The following is a 24,997-nucleotide window of genomic DNA, read 5'->3' as shown; positions in this document are numbered from 1 at the left end:
TGGCCTTGATTCCTCTCAATGTCCTCCAGTTTTAGCATGTACCAGGCAGCGTGCCAGGCACTATGAGGGGCACAGAGACCACCTGGCACGGTGCCTGCCCTCGGGTGCTCCTGGGTGAACAGCCCGAGCTCCTTGGACTGAAATGGACACAGTCAGCAGCAGCTGCAACTTGCTGCCCCCTCTGCAGAAACACGGCTGTCACAGGGCTCCGCCCTCGGAAACCCCATCACTGGGGCCGCTTCCAGTTCTCAGGGCAAAAAACAGACCGTGGGCAGAGCTGCCCCAGGTTTCAGCCCATCCTCCCCCATCCCCTACCCCACATTCATCTTAAAACATTACGGTCTGCCACCCTGGATCTATGTGAGAATCTGGTAGAAGGTGGGAGCTGGTTTCACACCCAACTATGTTTATTTAAATCTGGCTTGGGCAGTACTTGGTGGTGTTCTTTAGGAAAAGGAAAAGGTGTGATCTTCCCTGACCTCAACTGCCAGTTCACATTTTTGACAGCTGGTTTAAGAAAGCCAGCCTGGCCTCACAGGGCTGGAGGGCAGCTTGCCTGTTCGTGGTAACTGCAGACCATTCGCAGGACAGGAGACCCCGGGGGCCAAAGCCAGTGGCCGGTGACACTCTAGCTTGACTCTCAGGGGACCTATTCTATGATGTTGAACATCGAGCCAAATGCCTTTCCGGTACTTCTCCTCATCCCTCCCAAGCCTCCCTCCCCCCATCCAGGATGTGGCTCTAACTGCTTGTTTCAGGATTGGTTCGGATCATCTGAAAATCCCCCGAGGAATCGAAACGGAGATTATGCAGGAAAGTTTAGCTCTCTGGGGTGCAATGGCCCGTGTTTGCCACACCTCTCTGCCCATAATCTCATCAGGCCAAACCCACAGGAGAACTAACACCCACCTCTGCATATACTTTGCTTTGCTGATGGGACTTGACCTTGAATATTCAACGTCTTCTTCCCCCAGGAAGCCTCACGGATTGATCTGCTCCCATCCTGCACCACTGCATTCAGCTGCCCACTCTGAACCTTCCAGCAAGTGGCTGGGCATTGGTGGTATAGTCGGGCCCTGGCCATAGGTCCCCATCAGAGGATGGGGTCCTAGCTCAACCTTCTGCTCATCTGGTCACACAGGGCAATGGGCGGAGTCTAATGTTCATCTCCACGAGTCTAAAGTTGTGGAGAAGACAGTTTGAGCAATTAAGCCAAGGAAGTCTTTGCTTGCCTAAAAGGAACAGAACCAGCCTGGTTGGCTTACTAGCAAACCTCCTCTTCTCCCTCCCTCCTTCCTCCTCCTCCACTTCCTCCACCTCCTCCTCCTCTATGTTCCCTTCTTCCTTAGCCGCCATCCCTCCTGTCTCTCTAGCTTAGCAGTGAACAGCACACGGGCCTTGTGGTCCTGGTGCTCCCTCACAGCCTGGGATGCCCGGCCCTGGGAACCTAGAGTGGCCCTGCACATGTCCAGCCAGTACCCAGGCCCTCCACGGTCCCCCTCCCACAGCCCAGGGAGCCCGAGGGTTTGTAGTCCAAGCTTGTGGGAAACGGGAGCCCAGGAACGCTGCTCCACTGGCCCTCCACCTCTCAGCCAGCGAGTCTCACGACTCTCCCTAGCAGAGAAGACTGACGTGGGTCTCCTAACATCACTGGCAAGACGTTTCTTTGAACTCTCATATTTTATCTTAAATATGCTTGAACATCCTGTCCATTTCACAATGTACTGCATAACCTATAATAAACACACCCCCCACCTCCATTTTGAAAATAAAATTGAAGCTCCAGGAACATCCATCCTATTTCTCCTGAGGCTTCACAGCCGTCACTCCCCAGGGGCTCTCTTTGCCTGTTCCAGGGGCCCATATCCAGGCCCTCCTGTTCCTTTGACTCAAAACCGACAACATTTTCTTTAGCAAGTTATACAGGGACTGTCTGTTCTGCAACAGTCATGGTTCTTTTTTTGCAATTCATGTCTTCTAAACCCTGGCATGACCTAGAGAATTCAGCCAAAAGATCTTTTTCAAGCCCCCTTTTCCTTAAAGCAGGTTCTGAGCAAGAGTCCTCCTGTTTGTGGGGCCGAGAGGAGGTCTGCTTCCCCTGCACGTGTTACCTCTCCTCCCCCAACTGCTTTGAGGGTCCTAAAGATACCCTGTGCTGTTCGGAGACAATGGATTCCACCCACGTGGCCCAAGTGGTCTCCCTGCCCACCAGAGGCTGGGCCGACTTCTCAAGAACAAGAGAGGAGGGGGAGGGGAGCCAGAAGCTCTGTGTGTGTGTGGGGGGGGTGGGGGTAGTGGGGGATGTCAGTTCAGCCCCTGCAGATTTCTCTACATGCCTACACCGGACAGCACCAGCCACAAGCTCCACCCCCCCAGCTCCCCCCACCCCCGACCCCCGTAGGGGGCCATGCAAGGTGCTCAGAGCCCTTGCTCTGCAGACCCTTCTCCTATTAAGAAGCAAACACTCTCCCCATCCCCCACCCTACTCCCGCCTACTGTGCCCGCCATGGTTCTTAACCTGGGGCAAGGATGATTCCCCTTGAAAGTTCTAACCAACCTTTGGACCTTTTTCCCAGAAGAATGCACGTATACCCATCCATAAAGTTGTGGGTACCATCTAGGTACCCGCCATGGCACAAAAGCCCCAGTGTTTTAGCAAGGTGGGTCACAGTGCAGGGTGGGTAGGATGGAGAGGTTGGTGAGGATGGAGAGGTTGGTGAGGCCAACATCCCCAGGTACGATTCTGAGAACACCAACTCCAGGGGGCGCTAGCGGGAACTCCACGGAGGACAGGGTCAGGCGGAGACTCTCAGAGCATGCCCTGTTCCCCGAGACAGACCCCTTCTTCAGGGAACAACTGAGGGGACTGGTGCTCCAGGCCACCCGGGGGGTGGATCCATGCTGGATGGAGGGAGCAGCAGATGCTTCCCGCCGGGTCTGGTGCCGGCGGCCCCGCCTCCCTTACCTTCTCCCCCGGTCTGGCTGCTCCTGGCTGCCCGCGTTGGACTGGACGTGGCTTTCGCGGCTGGACACCTCCGTGAGCTCGGCTCCGCGGAAACGCTCCAGGAAAGAGTCGGGCCTCTGGTCCTCGTGGCGTAAGTGCCTGGCGGCCCAGGCGCGCAGCGAGATGATGTGGCGTGACAACCTGGAAGGGCACAGCCGGGCAGCGAGAGCGGAGCGGAACCAGGCCGAAGCCCTCTCCCAGAGCGCTGGGGCAGAGGCAGAGGTGCCGGCAGGAGGTGGGTCCCAGGGCCCGGCTCAGCTTTGCCCCCCACCCCCTGCCCCCACTCCCGGAGCCTTATTCTTCCCTCCTCTGTCACCTGGGACAGAGCTTCCTCCATAACGGACATTTCCTCATTATGGCTTTGTCCCTTGAACACCTGGACAGCATCAAAGGCATGACCCTTCCAATGGGCCACTAGCAAGCTTTTCTGTTCATCTTTCCTTTTGCCCCACATAAAGCTCTTTGTTGCGACTGGTAAGCATAGGAACAGTAAAAAATACAATTTCCAAATAGTGATAAAATTCAGAGCAAGATCTAAAGGAACGAGCACCCAGATACAACTTCGGTCCTTTCCTCAACCTTTGTCCTGTGAATTGCTTCTCATACAAACTCTTATTTTCTCCCCAGGCCTGTGCAGAAATTCCTTTGCAATGTGCCCTGACCTGTTCCCTGGAGCAGCACGCCTGGGCCTCCAGTACCTGAGACCAGGCAGTCCACATGCCCAGAGCTCGCCTTAGCTCCAGTTTTCCGTGAAAAACCTTCTCTCAGCCCTGCCTCCTGCCTCCCTGTCTCAGCCAGGGGATAGCGGGAAGAGAGACACATCTGTTTCTTGGCATTCAGTTTTCCTGACTTGGCACCCACAGTGCATGGCAGTGTCTCCAAAAAAATCATTTCTGAGCAACCTGGAGTGGAGTCATGAATTGTCACCTACCTTGATCCCCCTCACACACTTGTGACTGTAGCCTAAGGGAATAAATCGAAATGAAGGACCAACCCACGAACATAGATGCTTACAGTGGCTGCTGCAGGTGAATGTCAGGGTGCCTGTCCAGCCCAGCCTCTCTGCTCCGACACTTCCCCACCCACATCCGCCCTCTGCTGAGGGGTGGAACCAAGGTCATACTCCCCGGAGTTCCAGCCTCAGCCAACAGGCTCAGGGATGGACGACTGACCCGCAGAGAGTCACTCAAGCCTCTGAAGTAAAAAGCACTCCAAGATGGGGATGGGTGTTTCAACTCAGGATGGTATGGTGAAGGCTGTCTTCAGCCTGTGCCTGCTGAGGTGTGAGCAGAGAAAGCCAGAAATTGAGGAGGCACACAGGAAAGAGCACACAGATCACGAGATGCTGTGAGAAAAACGCAAGAGAGAGAGAAGGCAGCTACCTCCCCAGGGCCCCTCATGAGCCCCACTGGCTCCACTTCCACAAGGCGTGCTGGATCTTAGCTTGTACCAGCCCCTGCCCCTTTCATTGGACCTGGTTTCAATCCTTACGATCAACAGGCCTTAAGACAGCATTTTATTTGTAAAACAGAAAACGCTGGAAATCACTTAAATGCCCAGCACAAGGGGCTAATAAAATAAATAATCCTTCACAATGAAAAACATGAAGAATAACTAGATAAATTAATTTTTTTGCAATACTCAAGCAGAAACTGTAGAACACATGACTGTGTGAAACTTTGGCTTTGGTTAAGAAAAAAAAAATCAGTGGTAGGAAAAATAAGCCCAACATTTGTTGAGTGCCCATCGTGAGTCAGGGATAGGCTCTGAGGCAGCCCTGACATTGCTAGATGCATCTTTAGATGAGACTTGAAAGGTGAAATGACTTCCTCCAGGTGGTATAGCTATTGAAGCCGAGGACAGATGTCATCAGAAGGGAGACAGAGCTCAGAGCCTAGTTAATCTTTCAAATGCTTTTGCAAGGACGTAGCTATGAAGTCTAGACACGTATGAGTGAGGACTTGCCAGGGGCTATTTCGGACAGAGCCACGATTGCCATCTGCATGCCACCGTGGTCCACCCAACGGTCTCCATCCAATGGTCTCCCCTGGCTGGCTGATCTTTTTTCTGAATTCTTTTCTGAAACTTCTCTGGTTGGCTTTTCTTTTTCCTGAATTCTTTCAGAACTGAGCAAGGACCTCAATATCACTTTTTATGAGAGCAATTCAGATAAAGGCAGTTTTTCTTAGACTTTTCTGAGCTCAGAACACCTGACACAAGAGGAAATGACTCCCTGATAGATTTTTGACTCTGCTTCTCCTGCTCCTTTCTTCTCCAAATCTGCAACCCCACTCTCACCCACCATTTCTTCTTGAGACTTATCTACCTTCTTTCTGCCTCTGTTTCCCCTTTCCCAAGGTGAGGGCTCAGACCACTCAGTTACCTGGCAGGTCCCTGGTTGGTGAAGGAGCTTCGCCTGGATTCAGCCAGTCCTCTGGTCTCCATAGTGATGCCTTCCTGCAGTTCTGACGATGTCTGCTCACATGGCGAGTGGGTCCTAGGAAATCAAATGTGCAGCAAGAGAAATTGATTTCAAGCTTATCCACCTCCTGGACACGTTGAGGACTGAGACAGCCAGATGCCCTGCTTAAAGAGGAAAGCTGCAGGCGCAGAGCCTCACCCCAGGGCTCCCCACTTCAGTTCATACTCCAGCAGGTCCTGGCTTTCAGGATAAATGTGGCCTTTCCTTATTGGTAAGGAGGCTACTGCCCATAGTCTAGGTGAAAAGGGCAAGCCAGCAGCAAATGGTCCTTATTAGAGCACGAGGGGATGGGGGGGAGGTCCCATGCCTGCATCTGGAGCCAGAGCTTCTGTTTCCACACAAGGATTCCAGAACAAGGATTTTGGTCCAAACACATCTCTGCATACTGAAATCCTATCTTCTAAGGCCAGATCAAGTGCCACTGCCTTCAAGAGGTCTTCCCTTGCCCTCTGTCCCAGTGTGTAGGTGCTGCAGGAACCCACCGGTTAAGAGGCAGGTCCTGCAACAGTGTAAGGAATTGGCCTAGCCCTCCACGTGCATTTGTACAGTGCTTTCAAACGAAAATCCATTTCCGCTGTGCCCTTTTGCCAAGCCCTAACCTGTGTTCCCTGCAATGCAGAGGTAATGGGGGCGGGGACCTCACCCGTGCAATTCAGGGTGAAAAGCAAGAGCACCCACAGGACAGGTGCCCACAACTCAGTCTGGGCATCACCAGAGCTTGGTGTTTATTGAATTTCCTGGAATAAGACCACTCTGCTGGGGCTTATTTCCCTTTCTTTCCCTTTCTTTTAAAACTTCCTAGGGCTGAGGTTTGATCGGCCTGATTAAAAGCCAGCCAGGCATTGGCCTCTAGGGATCTGCACTTACTTCTACAAGTCTTGAAGAGCCCAGGCAAGACAAATTAATTCAATCATGTGACCCAGTCCAGCCTAATTAGCCTTCTTAACAAGGTGGCAACACGGTTGAAGAAGTAAGCAAGAATTAATGTCAGGGTAAAGGCTCTATCACTCCCCAGTGAGTGATTAGAAGTCAGAATCCCGCATCCCAGCCACCGAGCAGCTGCCTCTTCCTTTCTGCAATATCCCCGCGGTCTCCAGCACGGGGAGCTCACTAACACCCATGGCTGCTTCAGCCTCTCAGCACAGCCCTGACTGGCAGCAGGTTCTTCTTCCTCTCAGCTTCCCCATATCAAGGTTACTTTTTTTTTTTTTTTTTTTGCTGGAACCACACGGAGTTGGGAAACTTCATCTTCTAAATGACTGCCTTCCATGATGGGACAGCTCTCACACCTGTGCTGCATCATTTTTTCCAGGTTGGAACCCTCCGTTCACCTAGCCTTTCCTCATCAGGGTCCTTGTCTTGCTCATTCCTGTGAGCAGGTTTCTGTATTCTTGCCCGACTGGGCGCAGAGACTGAGACCATCCTGCTGTTACTGGAGTCCAAGCCATGCTTTTGGTGCTCCATCACCAACTACTGTCATCCAAAACCCAAAGTCTTTTAACATGCGCTGCTGCTGAGCCAGAAGGCCCTATTTTATGCATGTACAATTGATTTGTTGGAAGTAAGTACTGGACCCTCCCATTTATGTGAGTCACTTGATGTTTTGGGACCTTTGGTACACAGGTCCTCCCAACTCCACCTCATTCACAGATGCAATACACAAAGTGTATGCCATTTGTTGCCTGCTTACTGTATGTCAGCCACATACGTTTTATTTAATCTACATAACAACTGTATGAGAGGAAACAGTTTCAGAGAGGTTAAGTAACTTCCCAAGGTCACACAGCCAAGCGGCAAAGCTGAGATTTGAATGCCATTCCATCTCATTTCAAAACCTGCTCTCACCCATTCCATGAATCTGCCTTCTGTATTTTCATATATGGCACTGATTAAAGGAAAAGTTGAATAGGACATAGGCTGAGGACTGAGCCCTGTGGCATGCGACCAGAGACATGGCTCTGATCCCCCTGGCTGTACACTGTGGGCATGGCTTTTTTATTTTCAAACCACCTAACTGAGTTCTCTTTCTATACTCAAGAGACCACTCACACCTCATCCTTATACATATGAGACCCTATCAAAGGCCCTGCTGCAGTTAGGAAGCTACGGTTCCCTTGCTCTTCTAATATTCTGTGTACTACAAAGAGTAGGAATGTGTGTTCCAAGCACCTGGGTCAGTTACAGGAGGAGGAGGAGGCAGGGGGACAAGTGAGGCCATCTCTCCAGTCCCTGGATCCTCGCAGCTGGCATGCTTCGGGGTGGGGAGTGGGAGGCGGGGGCGGCAACTGACAGCTGGGCTGGGAGCTCTGCCAAGGCCTGGTGTGCCAGGAAGATCTGGAGGCAATCTCCAGGATGGAGGTGCTCTGTCCCCACCAGCAGCTCCTCAGGGAGCTCTAGGCACCAAGCAGTCGGCCCAGCATTTCTGCCTAGTCTAATTTCTGTTCACTGCGTGGGGGCACAGCCTGAGACCAGATTTATTTGCATCAGCCTTGAAGGACTCAGTGCCCGTGACATCAGGGCTTGTGGATGGGTGAGGAGGGCAGAACTCACCCCAGATTTCAAAGCAGGCCTGCAGCTGGTAGCGGTGAGGGCTCCTGCATGTGGCCTGGACCTATGAGACCCGCTTGAAGGGGAGGCAGCATAGTGGGGGCCCCGGGGGCCTGGGTTCAAATCCCTACCCCAGCACCTACTGGCTACGTGGGCTGGGCACTTACCCTCCTGAGTTTAATTTTCCTGGTCTTCGAAAAGGAAACAAAGGAAAAAGGGATCTCATATTGATTTAAGTATTGGTCAAACACCAAGTCCGAAAAGGCACACTTAGCTGTGAAGAATGTGAAGCGTCTTATATGAAGTAAATTCAACGTACCCAAGGGGCCTTTTCTTCTCGGTGCCTCTCCGCACTTGTTTCTTGATGCCCAAAGTTCTACCCTGATGTCTTTTTCTAGCTCCAGAGTCTCTACCCTTGTTAAATGCCTGGGGGTGTTTAAAGAGCAAACCCAATTAGTTACTCCTAGTTACTCCTCAGAGAAACTGATTATCCCAAGTAGATAGAAGGGGAGCTGGGATGGGAGAAGAGGAACCAAATGTCTGAGGTGATATTTTGTGTCCCCTAGGACACACGGGTACTGCTAAAAGGGAGAAACTTCTGGCATCCACTGTAAAATCAGGAATCCAGAACCTCCCAGGGAAATAGAGAGGCAGGAGAGACTGCAGGCCAGGCCCGTCCTGCCGAGAGCTGGCTGAGGACTTGACAGGCCTCGGTCTCTGTAAAACTAGCAGATCAGGCCAGATCAACCTGAAGTTACCTCCTACCCGCAGGCTCTGGTTCTTGGTGGTGATGGTGCCTTTGTAGGAAGAAGCCCAGTGAAGTTGGTAATTAGCAAGATCAAGGGCAACTGGTGAAACACAATGAAGTGACTGTTTTGAAAGACAAGGTCATTTTCAACCTGTAAACCTCATCTTCTGAGTTTATTTAATAGAGGAATTAACGTCCACGAGGTGAAGCTTTTTTGTCACTTGGAGGGAGCAGAGGTTCTCCTCAGAATGGGAACTGGTAATTAACTTTGTGCTCTGTGGATCTGGTGTCTTCCACCAGTGACTTTGGGGACAGAAGAGTAAACAGAAGTGACCTTTTAGAACAGGGGTGGAGAATACAATACCTTCTTTTTCTTTTTCTCCTCCTAACCCCTGAGGAACTAGAGTGATGGGCACGCGTGGCCCTGGCCACATGTGACCAGGGAACTGAAGTCACTGCGTTTTTGTCTTGGGTCCTGGGGAAGCAGGTTGAAAATGGTTTTCTTTTGTGATAATTGCTTTGGGCTCTGCTCAGGGTAAAGCATGAAGTCTCCTCTTCTGTAGGACACAACCCCTTATGCCCAAAAGCACACCTAAAATAGCTACACTAGGAGATTGATCTGGGGTTTGGGGTGCCCTCGGTCCTAGCTACAATTCTCTGTGGCAGACTCTGAAGTCTTTCTCGATTGTATTATCTGCAAAAATATGCCAGATAGCTCTCAAATAACTAAGTCAATGAAACAGATCTAAATTGAAAATGCAAAATTCAAGACATTTTTATTCTTGTCTTTTCAAGGTAAAAACAAATTTTTTGTTCAAAGGAAACATTTTCATCCTTCCTTATGATTCTTCACTAGGAAAATGGGTCCAATGATTTAAAAAGAGAAACAGGACTTCCTAGATGGCGCAGTGGATAGAAATCCGCCTGCCAATGCAAGGGACACAGGTTCGATCCTTGCTCTGGGAAGATCCCACATGCTGCAGAGCAACTAGGCCTGTGTGCCACAACTATTGAGCCTGTGTGCCACAACTACTGAAGCCTGTGTGCCTAGAGCCTGTACTCTGCAACAAGAGAAGTCACCGCAGTGAGGAGCGCATGCACCACAATGAAGAGTAGCCCCACTCCCCGTCATGGCATGTGCAGCAAGGAAGACCCAATGCAGCCAATAAATAAATAAATAAATAAAGTAAATTTATTAAGAAAAAAAAGAGAGAAACAGAAACCTGAGTCTCTAATTTGGTGAAAGACCTGGGAGGAGGGATGCCTTAGGGGTCAGGGAAATGATATCTCCCCCACTTTGGGGGACACTCAGCAAAGGACCACACCAACACACAAGTTCCCAGCACAGCTGCATGATATCAATGAGATAAAGAGTGATTAATATTTAAGGACACACGTTTGTAATTATTTCTCCTAAAAGCTTTCTAAATGGATTGGAATTTCAAGGCAAAGATCTGTGATTACTCAAACACCATTTCCTCCCCCAAAATAGTGATTTGAAACTAAAAATGTGATGTGAATATGCCAGAGTCCTTTGCTCAAATAAATCTTACAGGGAAAATAGTCTGTGAATAGACAGGTGTCGGGCTTCTCTGGGAAGCAGGGGAGGGCCCTGGACCCAGTCTCCAGGCCCAAGGCAGCTCCACTGCCAGCCTGAACTCCTATTCTCAATCCTTGGTGATGCTCAGGAACCATTCTGGAAACTTTTGTCTGTTAAGCCATTCCTGGCTCCATGAGATAATGCTTCTCATGAAGGAAGCATTTTTCCTTTCTCTCCTTTTGAAATCTCTCTAGTGTTTCCATGGGATGCTGTACTTATCTGTCAACAAGATTTTACCATGTGTGTAGTTGGGTATGGCCCCAAGTGGGGCTCAGTGAGACTCAGCTAGTGGTCAGGCTGAGACAGCCTGATGTGGACACAGGCAGGAAATGGCCAGTTCCAGATGTTGGGACAGCTGGGGCTATCTGAGGTCAGAGGAGGTGGCTTTAGCCTGGGACACCAGAGAAGGCCCACAGGAGGGGCAGCATCTCCAAGACCCACAGTGAGTATTGATTAAGCACTTACTGTATGGTGGGGGCTGTGCCACAAGCTTAACCCTGTTTTAACCTCATTACTGCCCTGAGGTCAGTACTAGGACATTTTGCAGGTGAGGAAACTGAGGCTTGGAGCTGTTGAGCAGCTTTTCAGAGCCAGTTTTCAAACCTGGCAGTCTGACCCTGAGCCTGTGCTGCTGGTCAACACGCTGGCCCAGGGATGGGGGTGGGGGCAGGGGAGGGCATTTCCTGACCCGTGAGATGGCAAAGAGTACTGTCCGAGGGCATCACTTCAGAGCCCCTGGCTGTGTGGCCGACCTATCCCTGGAGTGTGCATGGACCTGGTGTGAGCCTACAGCGAGGCTCTCGGAAGCCAGAGGCTCTTGAACAGCCCGCAAGCCAGACTGGGCTTGTTGGCCACCGGCTGAGGCAGAGCCAGGACGAGTTGGGCAGAGCTGGTCCATGGTGGTGTCAGGTCAAGCAGGCATTCTGGGCAGGAGCCCCAGCCCACTTGCCAGGCCTGCCTTCTCTTGATTCTCTCACTGGGAGGGGCTAGCCTGGGACCCCAGGGAGTCTGGAAGCTCCAGGAGATGCTCTGGTTTTGTCCCACTCGAGCCAAAGGGAGCAGTGGGGAAAAGTTCCATTTTGCTTCAAATGCTTCCTGGTTCTGACAGCCTCTTCCTTCTCCCATTGGGCCTGAGATCCTATAAGCCTGATGCTGTCCAGGGAGCCTGGCTTCCAGCTGTACCCCATGCTCAGGCCTTTTCTCCCCTCCACTGCAACCCTCTTTGAAGCCCCTCTTCAGGGAAGTTTATTAGCTCAGATGTGGGGAAGAAACTATTAATCCTCATCAAAGTTTTAACAGCAGATAACTGTTCTAATAGTGTTCTTTTTCCTTTCAAATGAGGGGCAACACCTTAACCTAAAGGAAGGAGTCCTCAGTTGCGGAGCACAGGCATTGACAGTTGGCCAGTTAGGAGGGAGAGATTTGAGTAGGGTGAGAATTTCTGATGCCCCTGAGTCATACCAAATTTCCTGGGTCCCAGCACCAGCTTAAAAGAGCTGGAGGGAATAAATATCTGTTGGCATGCTTCGAGATTTTCCTTCCTTTGCTCGAATCCCAGAAGGTGGGGATTGAAAGACTACATAAGTTCACAGGGATAGGGAAATTATTGTCCATCACTTAGCAGAGTTTGGGAAGGAGCTGGGACAAAGCACCTAGACATAGAAAAAAACAAATGTGCATTTGAGAGAGGAAGTGACATATACAAGTGAGTGAGGAGGAATGACGGAGGAGGGCCCAGTGCCAGGGATGCAAGGACTGAGGGACTGTCATTGCATTTATGGCCATCAGATAACATGCAGTTTTCACGGGATGGAGAAGCTTTCAGTGTTATATACGTGGGACAAAAATAACATAAATATTGGAAATAAAGTTTCTTCTGGTTCAACTCAATCAACTCATTGAGAATTTCAGAAACATAAAAATGTAAGTCCATTTTCACCAAATAGATACTCTCCCATTTCCCATTTCCCAGTGCTGTTCCATTTTGCAGTTGAAGAAACTGAGGCATAGAGGAGTTAATGAGTTTTCCCAGGGCTACCAGTAAGTTAAGAACAGGGCTAGAAGTAGAATTCAAGGCCCCAGGTTTCCATGTGGCTGCCTGTGTTGAGAAGTCATTGATGGGGCTGATGGCTGTGCTGGCAGGGCAAGACCCATCCCCCACAGGTCCATGAGCACGGCTGAGTCCTGACCTCCCCCTGGAAGTGAGGGGCAGCACACCTGATCTGTACTCCATGCCAGTGCCCAGGGCAGTGGCTGGTGCAGAGACAGATCCTGATAATGTTTGATGTATACAAGGGAAATTGTGGCAGTTTGGGGATGTTTTTATAGTAGAATTTAATCTGCTGCCTTTGAATCTTCATTTTCTTGCCTTCTAGAAAAAAAGTTACAAAACTTATGTAACTTTTGGAGCTTCATTTTCCCACATGTCTAAAATGAGAATAAAAACAGTTTTGGTGTGGGTCGGGAGGAGCAAGGGACATGGAAAATGAAGTTAGAAGGAGTGCTGTGAACAGCCCCTGCCCTCCAACCAGTGCTTGCCCACAGGCTAAGGCAGTCTTTCCCCCAGGTCTAGATCAGCTATGGGAATAACCTATTCCAGACATGAAATTAAAAGCTCATCCTACCTGCTCAGGCCGTTTTCAATGCCATCGAGATCTCTGTCCGTGGTCCTTACGGCGAGGTGGTGGGTCCTGGAGGGGTGGGAGTATTGGGTGCTAATCTTGGCCATCTCCTTGCTTTGTCACATTCAGCCCCAAGGTGGTTGCTGAAACATGAACACAAAGCAGATATATCGTCAGGACGAGGAAGTAACTGAATCCAGTTTGTATGGGAGGGCTACTCCCCCAGGCAAGCCCTGGCACACATGCCCTCCTCCATTTCTCTCACACTTCCTGCCACACTGTGTTTTAGTTGGATCTCTCTGGGCTCTTCTTCTCATCCAGAAGCACAAACAAGGTCTTTTACTCCTTCGTATATGCTGCATGCTGAGAGCTGCTCAAAGGTTTTTGTTTGTTTGTTTTGTTTTTTGCCACACCACACAACTTGCAGGATCTTAGCTCTCTGACCAGGGATCGAACCTGGGCCGCCAGCAGTGGAAGCGTGGAGTCCTAACCCCTGGACCGCCAGAGAATTCCCAAGAGCTTGCTCAGAGTTAAGTGCTGATTCAGCAAATAAATGAATGAATCGCCAAGTATCCAATGTAAGAAAGCTAAAACCCTCATGATTCTCTTTAATGATGCAATGTCCCTCTTAACTCTGGCTTTTTCATTTACCTATGTTAATCTTATAATTTTGTACATTTTAGTAGCCCCCCAAAATCTTGTTTTAAAACAAAGCATAAAAAGCCTAAGTACTTGACATTTTTAAAACCTTTACAATGTGATGTTCAACCCAATACACTTCATCTCATTTAATCCTCACTATAACCTCATCAGATAATTATAATTTTTGTGTCCCTTTAAAGATGACTAAATTGAGACTCAGTGATGCCAAGCAGCTTGTCCAAGCAGAGAAATAGATAAAACCGATCAATAGCATGATCCTGGTGTGAGAAATCTGACCATGAATACTCTCCCTTCAGCAAACACTGGAAGGTGCCCGTCTGATTGGTGAGGAAAGAAAACTGATGTGAGTGCACAGCTGGCGTGATGGATACAAAGACAGGCCAGTTGCATGATTTTTGATCAAAATCTTCCAGGAGGAAGGTGAATTCCTGAGGACAGTTTCTCTGAAACAGATGAGCACAGGCTCTTTTGAGCAGCCGCATGGCTTACGTGTGTCAGAAGTCAGTAGAGACCACTCCAGAGAAAGATGGTGATTTCCAGAAATAGCCCAGTGACTAATTCCAGAACTAAATTAATTTCATATCCAAAGGAAGGTTGGTGCAAGGAGCCCAGGGCACTGCACCAAAGTACACAACATGGATGTGGTCTCTGCTCACCACGAGTCACTCAGGGAAGGATAGCTATTGGCTCAGATAGTCCTGGTTCATCTGATGTTTGAAAGTTTAAGTCCACAATTTTAAATTTTATAGTTTTCTCAATAGATAAAAAAATGGTCTTGATTTTTAAAAACTGTATTCATTTATGTAAATTAGCGAGTTTCTGGCTGACCACAGGAGATACAAAGAAATATAAGACAAAGACTGTTCTCAAGGATCTTATAAGTCTAGTGGGGCAGATGATGGATACCAGAGGGTCCTGCTGGTTGTGTCACAGAGCTTGGGCTTTACCTTTGAGCCCATCATGGATGTGGTCAGATGTGTAAAGGCCACTCTGGCTACGCTGGGGAGGATGTATTCAGGGAACATGAGTGGGTGTGAGCAGCTAAGTGCTGCAGTATCTCAGGGGAGAGAGAATAGTTGCCTGAACTAGGTTTGTGGTGATGAATCAAATAAATTCAAAAGCTACCAAATGGATAGAAGCACTGGGACAGGGTAACTAATTAAGGATAATGGGTGAGGAAGAGGGAGTTGTGCTTCCATGACTGCAGGTGTGGGGGTTGGTGGTTCCACCCACTGAGGCAGGGACTAGGGGAGGAGCCGGGCTGAGGAAGAGAATGATTCCAGTTTGAGACTTCTGTGGAAACTGTGACGCCAACATAGGAAACAAGAATCTCCCATTAAAAGAAATACACCTAATTTGAAATCATCCATCTTGTGCGTTTTTATTGAGCACTTACTATGTGCCAGGCAATATGCTAAGAGCTAGGGTTTTATCAGAAAATGATATGCAGCTCTATCCTCAGCAGCATATGGTCCAGTGGGATCTAGAACAAGTCTTTTTTTGTTTGTTTGTGCCACGCAGCATACAGGATCTTAGTTCCCTGACCAGGGATTGAACCTGGGCCCCCTGCATTGGGAGGTGGAGTCTTAACCACTGGACCACCAGGGAAGTCCCTAGAACAAGTCTTAAAGAAATTTTGGGACTCTGGAAAACCTATCAAATTACTCTTCTTTATATATTTTCATGAAAATTGTACCAAATAGAGAAAAAGCTCATCGCCTCCAGTCTGTGCCTTTCAGCGCCCTCAGCTGTCCCCTCCAACTTGGGCACAAACCCTGACCCCAGATGCCACTTCTGGACCCTTGCAGACCCACCCCCTGTGGAGAGCTCCTATATGCCAGGCACAGAGTGGGTGCTTGTGTAACACTGTCTCCTTTAATCCTCACAACAGCCGCCCTCTTTCTTCCCTTTTCCAGTGAAGAAATTAGACAGATGAGTAGTTTCCCTAATGTCGTTGCTTGCGGCCTAAGCCAAGATGAACAAAGACCTGTCTGACTCCAGAGCCTGATAAAGTCAGTGGGTGGGAAAGAACTGGCGTTGCTTTTGGGCCTGAGCAGTAGGGGTCCCTATCTGGGGCCCCATTCTGTAAAGGTCCCCACTCTGACCCCTCTCCAGCCACAGCCCATGAGGCCAAGGTGATGTGCCCAGCCAGAATCCCGCGCCCTGCCCTAGACTATGTTCTGGGTTCATGGGACCCCCAAATTCTCTGCCCAGCAGGCTGTGGACTGGCTCTAGAGCCTGCCTGGGCCTCTTCCCAGGTCTGTCTTCCTGAGAAAGATGTCAGTGTGCAGGCCCCTAGACCTCCAGGTGGCCCTGGAGGAACTCTGGGTAAGGGAGGGGTGAATGGAGCTTGGAGGGGTGGGCACATGTCCATGTGCTTGTGTGAAAGACCCCCTGTGACTTGGGGTGGACCCAAGGCTAGGAATAGAAGGGGCCAGGCCATGGATGGGGGCCTAGAGATCAAATCTCCCCATGCCACCATGTGCTGAGGCCATTCTGACACACGTGCAAACCCAGAAGTGCTAGAGAGTTAACCACCCCTGGGCAACCCTTGACTAATAGAACCCGGAACCATCGGTAAATATTCCCCTTTTCTGTCCCCTCAGGAAGATAATTCAGACATGTATTCTACATGGCTCTTTGGACAAGCCCTAGAAGGCTCAAACCAGTTGCCCAGAGTGGCAATTAGTTTGATAATATACGCTTGGGGCGGTTTCCCCTTTCCCCCTTTTTTTTTCTCTTCTAAGACCCCCTACTTCCCTTTCTTGGAACCACTTCCCAAAAAAGCTGCCTGCCAGCATGGCCTTACCCCCCAAAAAATTCTGTGTTTTTTTTTCTTTTCTTTTTCCTTTTTTTATGGTGGGAAGAGGGGATTACCTCAGCTAAGAGGACATTTTTTAGTTATTTAAACATGGTAGTGGGCCCTGTGCACTCTTGACCCAGGGCCCTCAAGGGTTAGAAAGTAACCTAATTTCCTTTTAAATTCTGTGTTCTTTATCCAGGAAAATGATGTTGGGTAGGACAGGGCAAAACATACATCACGAAAGGAAAATGTTAGTTTAAGATAAATCATAAGATCTTTTTTCCCCTAATTGTTTCATAAATGTCATAATTGTTGTCTTAAAAAAATTATTTAAAAGAATCAGGATCCAAACAAGGTCTATGTATTCTGATTGGTTGATGTATCTCACTAGTATTTTTTTTTAATCTTTTTTTAAAATTAATTAATTAATTTATTGGCTGTGTTGGGTCTTTGTTGCTGCACATGGGCTTTCTCTCGTTGCGGCAAGTCGGGGCTACTCTTCATTGCGGTGCATGGTCTTCTCATTGCTATGACCTCTCCTGTTAAGGAGCATGGGCTCTAGGCATGTGGGCTTCAGTAGTTGTGGCACATGGGCTCAATAGTTGTGGTTCACGGGCTTAGTTGCTCCGTGGCATGTGGTATCTTTCTGGGGCAGGGCTCGAACCCGTGTCCCCTGCATTGGCAGGCATGAATTCTTAACCACTGCACCACCTAGGAAGCCCTCTCACTGGTATTTTTAAATCTAAAGTTTCTATGCATTTCTTTTCTTCCTTTTTACGGAAGAAACATAATTGTTGGTACTACAGAGTTTCCCACAATATGGATTTTTGCCAATTCCAACTCTACAATGTTTCCTCTAAAATTGGCAGTTTTACTCAGGGCTTAGTCAAATTTGGTTCCGTATTTTGTTTTGCAAGAATATTTCTTTGGGTGATCAGCCATTGGTGATCATTGACTGGATCTACTGATTCGTTAGGAGTTGCAAATTGGTGATATTCTATCATATCATCTTCATTGATTAGCTGAAATATTCTTTTTTTTAAAGAACTTTTATTGAGATACAGTTAACAGACAATAAACAGCATATATTTAGAGTGTACAATTTGGTATCCCAATCTCCTAATTCGTTCCCCGCTAACCCTCCCCGCTTTCCCCACTTGGTGTCCATGTGTTTGTTCTCTACACCTGTGTCTCTATTTCTGCCCTGCATTTCCTCTTTCATAGTTGTTAGCATTTGCCTTATGTATTGAGGTGCTCCTATACTGGGTGCATATATAATTGTTTTCTCCTCTTCTTGGGTGGATCCCTTGATCTCTATGTAATGTCCTTTCTTGTCTCCTGTAACATTTTTTATTTTAAAGTCTATTTTATCTGATATGAGTATGGCTACTCCAGCTTTCTTTTGATTTTCATTTGCATGGAATATCTTTTTCCATCCCCTCATTTTCAGTCTGTATGTGTCCCTAGGTCTGAAGTGGGTCTCTTCAAGACAGCATATATATGGGTCTTGCTTTTGTATCCATTCAGCCAGTCTGTGTCTTCTGGTTGATGCATTTACTCCATTTACATTCAAGGTAATTGTCAATATGTATGTTCCTATTACCATTTTCTTAATTGTTTTGTTTTGTTTTTGCAGGTCCTTTTCTTCTCCTATGTTTCCCGCTTAGAGAAGTCCCTTTAGCATTTGTTGTAGGGCTGGTTTGGTGGTGCTGAATTCTCTTAGCTGTTGCTTGTCTGTAAAGCTTTTGATTTCTCCACCAAATCTGAATGAGATCCTTGCTGGGTAGAGTATTCTTGGTTGTAGGTTCTTGCCTTTCATCACTTGAAGTATATCATGCCACTCCCTTCTGGCTTGCAGAGTTTCTGCTGAGAAATCAGCTGTTAACCTTATGGGAGTTCCCTTGTATGTTATTTGTTGTTTTTCCCTTGTTGCTTTTAATAACATTTCTCTGTCTTTAATTTTTGTCAGTTTGACTACTATATGTCTTGGCATGTTTCTCCTTGGGTTTATCCTGCCTGGGACTCTCTGCGCTTCCTGGACTTGGGTAGCTATTTCCTTTCCCATGTTAGAGAAGTTTTCAACTATAATTTCTTCCAATATTTTCTCAGGTCCTTTCTCTCTCTCGTCTCCTTCTGGGACCCCTATAACGCGAATGTTGGTGTGTTTAACATTGTCCCAGAGGTCTCTTAGGCTGTCTTCAGTTCTTTTCATTCTTTTTTCTTTATTCTTTTCTGCATCAGTGATTATCACCATTCTGTCTTCCAGGTCACTTATTTGCCCTTCTGCCTCAGTTAATCTGCTATTGGTTCCTTCTAGTGTTTTTTTCATTTCAGTTATTGTGTTGCATATCTCTGTTTGTTTGCTCTTTAATTCTTCTAGGTCTTTGGTAAACTTTTTGATCTTTGCATCCAGTCTTTTTTCAAAGTCCTGGATCATCTTCACCATCATTATTCTGAATTCTTTTTCTGTAAGGGTGCCTATCTCCTCTTCATTTAGTTGTTTTTCTGGGGCTTTATCCTGTCCCTTCATCTGGTACAAAGTCTGCTGCTTTTTCATTTTCTCTATCTTTCTGTGGCTGTGGTTTTCAGTTCCACAAGACGAAATACTGCTGATACTTCTTGATTCTGCTGTCTGCCCTCTTGTGGAGGAAGCTATCTAGGAGGCTCGTGCATGCTTCCTGATGGGAGGGACTGATGGTGGGTAGGGCTGGGTGGGTGGAGCTCAGTAAAACTTTAATCTGCTTGTCTGCTAATGGGTGGGGCTGTGTTCACACCTTGTTGGTTGTTTGGCCTGAGGCCACCTAGTGCTGGAGCCCACAGGCTCTTTGGGGGCTAATGGTGGACTCTGGGATGGCTCACACCAATAAGCACTTCCCAAAACCCCTGCTGCCAGTGCCCCTGCCTCCTTGGTGAGCCACAACTGCCACCCCACCTCTGCAGGCAACCCTCCAACACCAGCAGGTAGGTCTGGTTCAGTGTCCTATGGGGTCACTGCTCCTTCCCCCTGGGTCCTGGTGAGCACATTTTTCTGTGTGCCCTCCAAGAGTGGAGTCTCTGTTTCCACAAGTCCTGTGGAGGTCCTGCAATCAAATCCCGCTGGCTTTCAGAGTCAGATTCTCTGGGGATTCCTCCTCCTGTTGCTCGACTCCCAGGTTGGTAAGCCTGATGTGAGGCTCAGAACCCTCACTTTAGCGGGTGGACTTCTGCAATATAACTGTTCTCCAGTTTGTGAGTCACCCACCCAGCATTTATGGGATTTGATTTTAATGCGATTGTGCCCCTCCTACCATCTCATTGCGGCTTCTCCTTTGTCTCTGGATGTGGGGTGTCTTTTTTGGTGAGTTCCAGTGTCTTTCTGTCGATGATTGTTCAGTAGTTAGTTGTAATTCTGGTGCTCTTGCAAGAGGGAGTGAGCGCACGTCCTCCTACTCCACCATCTTAATCCTATCTCTCCTTGAAATATTCTTAAAAAAGAAAATTTGACTTATTTGGCTGCTCAGTGGTACAGCTCATACAGGAAAGGCAGGGTAAACTCTTATTATTCTTTCCCTTTATTTACCAGCTTTTAAGCCATGACATCCTATGTAATTCCCCAACTGCCCAAGTGTTTTCACATCTCTTGGCCCCATAAACTCTAGGAGAACTCACAAATGAGATGATGAAATCATAATCAAGGATCCTGAGGCTCTGTTATAAATGGAGACTGTCATCCAGTCAGGGCCCCTGAGTGTGAGGCACCTGCATATCCATTACTCGTTCATCCTTAGGAACCCCAAGAGGTAATAGTGATGCTGATTTTGCAGATGAGGAAATGCAGGCTAGGGTCTGTCTAAGCCTGAAGTCCACATTGTGGTTTGTTTTGTTTTGCTTTGCTTTGCTTATCATGTCCACTGCAGTAGACTGGAAGTGCACAAATATCATTTTAATTTTCAAGCATGGGAAAAAGATGCATTCTGCCAACTACCAGGGTGACCTTGAAGTGGATCCCAGGTGTGAGTGGTTTGTGAGCATCTCCCAAATGAGTGTGTTTTCTAGAGCCTGACTGGGAACTAAGCACATACCATTTCAGACAATTCCCATTTTCTTTACAACATCAGTAAACCCAACATGTTTTCTTCCCACTGACATACTTACTGACTCCATCAATGTCCTAGGCACTGCACCTGGCCCTGAGGATTACGAAGAAGAAGAAAGGTCCCTTTCTTTGAAAGCACAAAATTGCATGGGGAAACAGCCTGTAAACAGCAGGGGAAGGAAAGAGAGGTACTGAAATAGAGACAGAGGCCTGGTGGGGAGAAATGTGGATGTGGGCGGAGGGGACTAATTCTGCCTTATGGTCCATTGAGGTCCAAGGAGGTTCCTCACGTGAGGAGCAATCACAATAGTTATTTAACATTATTCAACATGTACTTGTGTTAGCTATTGTGCTGCACACCTTTAAGGATCTAATTATCTTTTGTGCATATCTTTAACTCTCTCCTCTGTTCTCAGCTCGGACACCTAAGCAGGCAGGAATCTAACACAGCTTACCTGCATTCCAGTTACTCTTGCATTTTTCTCATTCCTTTATTAACTTCAAAAGCCTTGAAGGCAAGAATCATTTCCTTTTACTTATTTTATCCTCCAAAACATCCAGCATGTATACATAGTAGGTAATAAAAAGTGAGTGGCATCAACAGAGGAGGAACAGATGAGTGACAGTAATGACGACACTGATAATTACGACAGTGCATTTACCAGCATTTACTCTTTGCCTGGCACTGTTCTGATAACTTAAGTGTGTATGAACTCACTAGATCCTCACAACACTCTGGTGAATGTTGCACTGATCATTTCTATCCTATTTAAGAGTGGATGGAGATGGCGGTGAAGTAGAAGGACATGGAATGCATCCCTCTCCACAGATGCATCAAGAATACATCAAAATATGCAATCATTCCCACAGAGAACCAGCTAAACACCAGCAAACAATCTTGGACACCAGAAAGGACTGCAAAGATCCCGACATAACTGGGTAGGACAGAGGGGAAAAAAAATGGAGAGAGAGGAGGAGAAAAAAGGAAAGGGACGGGTCCCACGCCATAGGGTGGGGGGATCTGAAACAGAGGGGAGATTGCCGAATTCTGGGGAATATCCCTTATCTGACAGGGAAACCCCTTCTCCAACAGGGAATTTCCCTGGGTCAGAAGGGAGGCATTTAGGACTGTTCAAAGAGGGTGAAGCGGCTGAGCTGTGGCAGACAGGAAAGAGGGTAAAACACACAGAGGGTCTGCACCACGGCTCAGCGTGTCTGGACTGAGATGTTGATTCACAGCTGAACAGGGGGTCTGGGAGCTGGAATGTGGGAACCAGAGAACTGGTTCAGGGTGAGAAACATTGTTGTCAGTGGGGAGACGGACTGAGAGGACAGGAGGGAAGAAATCCGCAGCAGAGAGGGCCTGCTGTGGAGAGCTGCGCAGCCATAGTGGAGGCTGGATACTGCTGACTCACAAGCAGTGGGGAGGAGCTGTGGGTGTAGCCTGTCTCTTGGCATCTGCAATGGACAGAGGAAGGACCCCTGTGGGCCTGGCTAACACAGACGGGGATAACAAAGGCTCCTGGGTGGGGCTGGCCTAGAGTGCCTGCAGCCGAGAGCCAAAAGCCCGCAGAGTGGCCCAGCTCTGGAGACATTCTGTTTACATCTGAGCCACCAGTGTCCCTCTGCAACAGGCACCACCACGGCTGACTGAGCCGCCGTAACCCAGGCAGGGCGCCCAGCAGAGTCGTAGTGTGGGGAGGAGCTGTGGTTGGTCTCGCTCTCTTGACCTGAGACACCCAAGCCACCGTGGCCCAGGCAGGGTGCCATTGCTCACTCACTCCCAGGGGAAGGAGCCACTATTGTACCCTCTCTCTCCCCACAAACCAGTGCTTACAGACAACAATAAAGGAAGCTCTGCTGGTAGCAGAATAATACAAAAAGCCCAAGGCAGGTAGAAGGACACTTATAGCTGAGACCCCAAGGAAACAGAAATATTAGTATTAATTCTATTGATCTGGTCCATTGTGGGGTCAGTTCTAGTTTTTCTTTTTTTATTATTAATTACTATCTTAGTCCTAAGGGATCTACATGTTTTATAATATTTTTTATTCTATTTTTTACTCTTTTTTATTTTTAGCCTTATAATATATTTCTATTTCTAGCTAAATTTTTATAGTGCTGACTATATCTCTCCTACCTTCTTTTCATCTCTATCTTTTACACATTTCTATTTCTTTTTTTTTTTTCATATTTCCAGTCACACTATGCTCTTCTGTTGCTCTGTCTTCTACCCTTTTTTAGTTTCTTTTATCTTAATATACTTATAAGCAATAATATTGGTCTGCTCTATTTCCTTGCTTTATTCTTCAGATGACACACTGCTGTGGTATTTATTATTAGGTTTTTGACTTTATCTTAGTTCTAAGTATAATTGTCTAATTTCATTCTGAGAATCTTCAGTCTGTCTGGTGCTACTCTTGCTCTTTATTATAATTGATCCTAGTTTTCAAAATCTCCCTGGATTTGTGTTTGTGTGTGTATGGTGTTTTGTTTGTTTGTTTGTTTTTGTTTTTGTTTTGTTCTGTTTTGGTTTTGAATTTCTGTTGGTTTTCTCTTTGATTGCTTGATAGCATACTGGAGTTCCTCTGTCAGGTCTTTCTAGTGCCTTATGTTCTATTGGATTCAGTAATTGTTTGTCTTATACATGTATGTGTTTCCTTGACTTAGTATTTGTTTGACTCAACACTCTGCCATTAGTCTGGGGCTTGGACAGTCTTCTTTAAACCCTTTTATTGCTGGGACAAGCAACCACTGAAGTTTGGACTACCATGAGAAAACAAATACCATGAAGGCAAAGGAGCAGGAAAAAAAACCTAAAAGACTAAATAAGAGAAGGGGAAATAGGAAAATTGCCTGAAAAAGAGTTCAGAGTAATGATAGTAAAGATGATACAAAATCTCGAAAACAAAATAGAGAAAATACAAGAAACAGTTAATAAGGACTCAGAAGAACTAAAGATCAAACAAACAGTAATGGACAACAAAATAACTGAAATTAAAAATACTCTAGATGGTATAAACAGCAGAACAACTGACGCAGAAGAACGAACAAGTGAGTTGGAAGATAGAATGGGGGAAATAACTGCCACAGAGCAGGAAAGAGAAAAAAGAATAAAAAGAATGGAAGACAGTCTCAGAGACCTTGGTGACAACATTAAGCACACCAACATTCGAATCATAGGCATCCCAGAAGAAGAAAAAAAAAAAAGAAATGGTCCAATAAAATACTTGAAGAGGTTATAGTGGAAAGCTTCCCCAACATGGGAAAGGAAATAATTAATCAAGTCCAAGAAGCACAGAGAGTCCCATACAGAATAAACCCAAGGAGAAATACACCAAGGCACATATTAATCAAACTAATGAAAATTAAACACAAAGAAAAAGTATTAAAAGCAGCAAGAGAAAAACAACAAATAACATATAAGGGAAAACCCGTAAGGATAACAGCTGACCTTTCCACAGAAACTCTGCAGGCCAGAAGGGAAAGGCAGGATATACTGAGAGTCCTGAAAGAGAATAACCTACAGCCAAGAATACTCTACCCAGCAAGAATCTCATTCAGATTTGAGGGAGAAATCAAAAGCTTTACAGACAAGCAAAAGTTAAGAGAATTCAGCACCACCAAACCAGCCTTACAACAATTGCTAAAGGAACTTTTCTAAGTAGGAAACACAAGAGAAGGAAAACACCTACAAAAACAAACCCCAAACAATTAAGAAAATGGTAATAGGAACACACATGTCAATAATCACCTTAAATGTAAATGGATTAAATGCTCCAACCAAAAGACACAGACTGGCTGAATGGATAAAAAAAACAAGGCCATTCTATATGCTGCCTACAAGAAACCCACTTCAGACCTAGGGACACATATAGACTGAAAGTAAGGGGATGGAAAAGATATTCCATGCAAATGGAAGTCAAAAGAAAGCTGCAGTAGCAATACTCATATCAGACAAATTAGACTTAAAAGTAAAGACTGTTACAAGAGACAAGGAAGGACACTACATAATGATCAAGGGATCCATCCAAGAAGAACATATAACAATTGTAAATATCTATGCACCCAACATAGGAGCACATCAATACATAAGGCAAATGCTAACAGCCATGAAAGGGGAAATTGACAGTAACACAATAATAGTGGGAGACTTGAACACCCCACTTACACCAATGGACAGATCATTCAAACAGAAAATAAATAAGGACACACAAGCTTTAAATGACACATTAGACCATCTCAACTTAATTGATATTTATAGGACATTCCATCCAAAAATGACAGGATACACTTTCTTCTCAAGGGCACATGGAGCATTTTCCCAGAATAGATCACATCTTGGGTCACAAATCAATCCTTGGTAAATTCAAGAAAATTGAAATCATATCAAGCATCTTCTCTGACCACAACGCATGAGACTAGATATCAATTACAGGAAAAAAACTGCAAAA

At 46.9% G+C, this 24,997-nt stretch overlaps 1 protein-coding gene across 1 annotated transcript in view; it reads right to left on the bottom strand.

The window, feature by feature from the left end:
- Window positions 1–24,997, bottom strand: part of CNGA3 (cyclic nucleotide gated channel subunit alpha 3) — a 55,485-nt gene that overhangs the window by 14,390 nt on the left and 16,098 nt on the right. Inside the window, exons 2-5 of the mRNA XM_057742170.1 lie at window positions 13,006–13,145; window positions 5,388–5,501; window positions 2,966–3,145; window positions 1,633–1,641 (exon numbers count right to left, since the gene is read on the bottom strand). Coding sequence (XP_057598153.1) covers window positions 1,633–1,641; window positions 2,966–3,145; window positions 5,388–5,501; window positions 13,006–13,109 — 407 coding nt within the window. The 5' untranslated portion in view covers window positions 13,110–13,145. The remainder of the gene's footprint in view (window positions 1–1,632; window positions 1,642–2,965; window positions 3,146–5,387; window positions 5,502–13,005; window positions 13,146–24,997) is intronic.

The sequence above is a fragment of the Hippopotamus amphibius genome, chromosome 7 (genome assembly GCF_030028045.1).
Source record: "Hippopotamus amphibius kiboko isolate mHipAmp2 chromosome 7, mHipAmp2.hap2, whole genome shotgun sequence".
NCBI lineage: Eukaryota > Metazoa > Chordata > Mammalia > Artiodactyla > Hippopotamidae > Hippopotamus > Hippopotamus amphibius.
This window is presented reverse-complemented; position numbering and strand designations above follow the sequence as displayed.